Below are 6000 nucleotides of genomic sequence, written 5' to 3'. Positions count from 1 at the left end.
ATAACTTACTCAAAAATTCATACAACTTATTTACAACTGATTGACTGAAAGCCCAGTCATAAACCCATATTTCCAAAAATGTTGTCGAACTTTACTGCTATCTAGAAGGACACTTGACATGATATAGAAATTATACAGATTTTACTACAAAAATTGTTAAAATTACAATGCAAGACCATTAAGGGTCATACAACCAGAAGTTTAATGCAGAGGAACCCAATTCTAATCCTCTCCCTCTTCTTCTTTGTGTATTTCTTTCTTATGACTTTTGTTTATTGAGCCCTAACCCAAGGACAATAACACATGCTAATAAAATAGAAAGCCTGGTGTTTTATTGGGAGCAGTAAGTGGCCAAGGGTGAGTCATGAGCTACGTGGCTGCCTTTGAAAAGAGTAAGTAGTGTACTGCCTTTTTCCTTGAGTCCTTTTGTAGTAACAGCCCTTTAACAGTAACAGCCTACACAGGGCTTGTTTTACTATTGGGCAAAGTAGGCATATAATTAGAAAAAAATGAAGGTGCGCAAACTGGTGAGTGTCCTATCAGCAGCAACTGAAACTCCAACCTGAGTGGAGTGAGTGTATGGGAAAAAGGTGTATGAGTGCGCTTGATAGTATATATAATCAAAATCATCAAAAATGTGATCGAATTTGAAAAGTGATGCTCAAAAAACCAACAAAGGTTATAAATTATTTAAAAATAAAATAAAAGAATAAAATATAAAGATAAATACATAAAATTCACAACAAAAGTGCACTGTGTGTGTGAAAACACGCATACAATATTCAAGTCCCAAGAGTCCATAAACATGTGTACATGAAACTCACTCAGTGGACGCCTTCTTAGGGGAAACGCGTCGGGTGGAGAAGCCGCGCTGTCACTTCTCGCGGTCCGCGCTGCAGAGCGGCCGCGATCATCTGTAACCATTTACTCGCCCATCTTATCGTCTGTTCATGTAAGTGTTCTACCTTTTTTGCATTAAACTTATCATTGAGATAATGCACTATTGCCTGCTCCTGACTTTCTTATGTGGGGACTATCACTGTGAATGAGATACACCGGGAGTGACCCATAGAGGAAGTTTTTATCCATACTGATACGGAGCTTCAGTTGGACTGTTCAGAGGGAGACAACTTGGATATCAGAGATACCGGTGGTTGCTGGCAATATTTCCCATACCTGACCTGTAATCATTTACATCTGGTAAGAGTTTCATCCTCACTATCTTACGAGGTGAAAGATTCGGTTGTGGGAAGACTTCTTGCTGCACTACACTAGCCCTTGCAAGTTATAAAGTGTATGCTATCTTGTTAGCTGGTAAGGGTACCATCACCATTCCCACTTTTCAAGTGGTGTTGTGGAGGACACGAGTCTGTGAACCATTATTGCACTTTCTCATTTGCACTTTATCATCAAGAAGTTTCATGTACACGTTTATGGACTCTTGGGACTTGAATATTGTATGCATGTTTTCACACACACAGTGCACTTTTGTTGTGAATTTTATGTATTTATCTTTATATTTTATTCTTTTATTTTATTTTTAAATAATTTATAATCTTTGATGGTTTTTTGAGCATCACTTTTCAATTTCGATCAAATTTTTGATGATTTTGATTATATATACTATCAAGCGCACTCATACACCTTTTTCCACAGTAGGCATATGCCAGTGGGCTATGGGCCTTCACACTGAAAAGTACCAATGCCACTGACTTGTGGGATGTAGTGGAGCTGTGCCTGCACTTCAACACAGAGCCCAACTTTAGGATGACTAATACCCCCCCCCCCGCCCCCTGTGTTACATTATATATTTCTTCATAATTACAGCTGCATTATAATTAATCTCTCTGTGACATTTAATGTATGAAACATATTTGTAACATTAATGTACAGTAGCTTACCTATGTGTAATGTACAGTAGCTTACCTATGTGAATTATGGGCTCAACTGGGCTTTATGGAAAATATGATTTCATCAGTTGTAATATATATGTGCTGCTGGTTATGATCACTGGATATTGTTGGCTTATGTTCAGTTTGGGGATTTCTGAGGCTTGATTACAAGGAAAGAGACTAAGAGAAGCTGCCTTTGCAGAGTTCTTATTCTGTAATTCTAGCTATCTGGCTGTCATGCTGATCCAGTACCTAATATTTTTTAAGCAAATATACAAATAAAGATTTTGGAATTTGCTCTGACTTCAAGGGCTGCATGCATCTTCAAGTTCAGCGAGAAAGAAAGTTGTTAGGTCTCACTTCCAGGCATTTAGCATTTTTAAAAGTCAGTATCAGCAGCCATTGTATTTCCCTTGGCAAAAGTTTCTGCTCTAATGATGACAAGTTTCCGACTGATGACTCTTCAGAAACCGACACTTCTGGGATTGTCAGATTGCTGGTCCTTAGCCACACTTAGCTGTTCCTCCCCCCAACCTGTAAGACAATACAGGACACAGTAGTAATGTAAGAACCAGTGGGGGAACCAATGGGCACATAGAGGAATTAGCGGTCCAAGGCTCCTGAAAATGTTAATTTTTGATGTGACATCAGTTGGATATTTCATTTCATGTGAAGGTAACAAATGTGCAATTTGTTTCATTATAAATCAAAACTTGGACTAAATTTCCATTATTCGGAGATTCAGAGGTATCCGACTCTTTGAATTACAATAATAACAAATCTCAACAAATTCAAAATAAGTTATATTGAAACAACAACATTTAACTGTATTCATTCCTTTCATTGGGACCTTTTAGTAATGTTTGAAGCATCCGAAAAATGTAATAGCATAATGAATAACACATTTTTTGTTCTTCGGATGTATCCAAATCCTTGAATTACAATAAAAACAAATTTCAACAAATCCGAAATCAGTTATAATGCAACAACGACATTTAATTGTATTCATTTGTTACATTTGAAACTTTTGTTAATGTCTGAAGCATCCAAAAAATGTAAAGACATAATGAATGATCCAAATTGATTCGGATCTATTTCATTTTTATGTTGCATTAACATTTTTCATTATTATAAATAATGCACTACATATTAAATGTAAATGTATTGCAATAAATACAGTAAGGTATAAAGAAAAAAAGGATGATGATTCTTACCTACTGTGTTTGGGTTGGATGAAGGTGGATCCATCAGAATCCCTGAATCATAACATAACAAATGAATCTGAAATTAATTTTGATCCATTTGCTATGTTAGGATTCAGAGATTCTGATGGATCTAGCTCCATCCCACCCAAAAAAAGCGTGCATAAGTAATTTCTCAAAACAATGAATGAACACATAGTTACATAGTTGGTCAGGTTGAAAGAAAAAACAAGTCCATCTGGCTCAACCAATAAAAAAACAAAAAAAAAAAACAGTAAAGAAAACCCAACTATACAATCCCATATACACAATCCTATACCCGCAGTTGATCAAGAGGAAGGCGAAAAAAACCCCAGCAAAGCATGATCCAATTTGCTACAGCAGGGGAAAAAATTCCTTCCTGATCCCCCAAGAAGCAATCGGATATTCACTGGATCAACTTTACCTATAAATATTAGTACCCATATATATTATGTATACCCAGGAAAGAATCCAGGCCTTTTTTAAAGCAATCTAGTGAGCTAGCCAGAACCACCTCTGGAGGGAGTTTATTCCACATTTTCACAGCTCTTACGGTGAAGAAACCTTTCCGTATTTGGAGACGAAATCTGTTTTCCTCTAGACGTAACACATTAAAATGAACATAGCCAATCTTTTTAAATAACTTCCGATTGGGAACAATTAATAAAAAAAAGGATCTGAATTTACGAAAACAAATCCAAATATATGAAACTAATACAAAATGTACAAAACGAACTCCGAATATACGAAACAAATTCCAAAAACGGATCATTATAACATAACAAATATGATTAAACAAAATGATTATCATAACTAATGAATCCGAAACTAAACAAATGTTTCCGTCATGCACATCTCTAGTGCAGTGTTCCACAGCATGCACTTTTAGCAGTCACTTCAAAGTATAAATTCCTTTTTAGTACCAATCCTACACTTACCTGTCCCAACGCCTTGTAGATCTTCATTCTGCTTCCACACACACAACTGCACAAAAATGCTCTTGTATGTACAATAGATTCCCTTTTCATTTCTATGGAAAGGATGTCCATCATTGGGACTGTACCATTAGAGGCACAATTTGTCCTGGGTGGAGTGTTTCTTTAACCACTTGCCGACTGCCGCGTGACTATTTACGTCGGCAGTCAGCCCCTCACAGGCAGAGCGACGTAGATCTACGTCGCTAGCCTGTAAGGGTGTGGGGAGTGAGTGCGCGCCGCGGGAGGCGCACTTCCGCTCGGTCACGGACCCCCCCCCGCGCGTGTGCCCGGCGGACCCGATGTCCGCTGGGTACTCGCGATCGTCCGTGACAGCGGGAGAAAGGCAGGCGGCTAGTGTAAACAAAGCCGCCTGTCAGTTCTCCCTGTGTAAGAATGATGAGCAAACGGTTCTACTATGTAGGACCGTTGATCATTGTTCTTACACACACAGCCACAGCCAATCACAGTTAGAAGCACACCCCTAGGACATGCTTAACCCCTCCCTCTCCAATACAGTTAACTCCTTCACTGCCAGTGTCATTTTTACAGTAACAGTGCATATATATAGCACTGATTACTGTAGTAATGTCACTGGTAACCCCAAAAGTGTAAAAAATGTCAATCAAGGGTCCGATCTGTCCGCTACAATGTCGAAGTCCCGCAAAAAAAAAAATTGCAGATCGCCGTCATTACTCGTTAAAAAAAAAAAAAAAAAAAATGACAAAAATCTTTCCCTTTGTTAGTAAATGCAATAACCTTTGTGCAAACCAATCAAAATACGCTTTTTGCGATTTTTTTTACCATACATATGGTAAAAAAAAAAAATTGGCCTAGAATGTTAAAAAAATTTTGATTTTTACATTTTTTTGGGGGGGAATTTCATATAAAAAAATTTGAAAAATATTGTTATTTTTGCAACATTGACGCTCTTTTTTTGTTTATAGCGCATGATCAAAAAATCACACAGGTGATCAAATACCACCAAAAGAAAGCTCTGTTTGTGGGAAAAAAAGGACGCCAAATTCGTTTAGGTACAGCGTCGCACGACCGTGCAATTGTCCGTTAAAGTCACGCAGTGCCGAGTCGCAAAATAGGCCCTGGTCAGGAAGGGGGTAAAATCTTCCGGGGCTTAAGTGGTTAAAAAAATTCTGATTTGTGCACTTGTGTTAAATGTCTATTCCCTCATTGTGTAATTGTGACATTTATTTTTAATTTCCTTTTATTTTACAGATGGCAAAACCACCAGGCCCAAGGACATTTTATGAAAACACACTTTATTTGGAGGAATATATATGTTCCAAGGTATTCTCCTTTATGTAGATTTAGTGAAGGGTTCCTCCCTATTGGCTGCTGTAAATCCCATTACTTTCCCTTGGCTACAATTTCTGTTCTACCTTGAGTCAATAATCTGTGTACGCTGGACTTATCATTTACTTTGAACTAAGACAACCAGGCCAACCTGAAATATTTGCAGCAAATTACTAGTTACCGGGATAACAGAGCTGGTGTGTCCCAGTGTTCTGGCAGTAGCTATAGACTGCAGTTCAGCTTTCAAAACTTAATTGGTGGCTGATTTTGAACTTAACTGTGCTTTGTTACAAGACATAGATGGAGATGTCTGGGTGCTGCGGCTGCATGCAGCAGTTCCCTCTGTGGGAACAAATGCTAAAGGCGTATAAATATATGAGCGAGATTTTATCTGTGACTCACACTTACAAGGATCCTGCTGACGGCACCAGGAAGCTGAGCAAAATGGATATCAGTCGTCTTGAGGAACAATACTACGGCATAACACAAAAGCAAAAGTTACAGACGCACATAATTGTGTTCAAAGCAGGTACGTAGAATGAAACACTCTCTTTCTGAAGTTCAGTAGCAGAGTATTGTATTGTGTTAGCCAACAATTAA

The 6000-nt window shown here is 38.1% G+C and overlaps 1 protein-coding gene across 1 annotated transcript in view; it reads left to right on the top strand.

Annotated features, from left to right (window-relative positions):
• Positions 1-5378: 5378 nt before the first annotated feature.
• LOC309555410 (uncharacterized protein C9orf152) overlaps positions 5379-6000 on the top strand; it is a 47694-nt gene continuing 47072 nt past the window's right edge. Inside the window, exon 1 of the mRNA XM_082257426.1 lies at positions 5379-5929. Within this exon, the coding sequence (XP_082113552.1) occupies positions 5701-5929 (229 nt within the window). The 5' untranslated portion in view covers positions 5379-5700. The remainder of the gene's footprint in view (positions 5930-6000) is intronic.

This window comes from Pelophylax lessonae (genome assembly GCF_965119305.1).
Source record: "Pelophylax lessonae genome assembly, chromosome: 5".
NCBI classification, from domain to species: Eukaryota; Metazoa; Chordata; class Amphibia; order Anura; family Ranidae; genus Pelophylax; species Pelophylax lessonae.
Note: the sequence above shows the minus strand (reverse complement) of the source record. Positions and strands in the feature narration are given on the sequence as shown.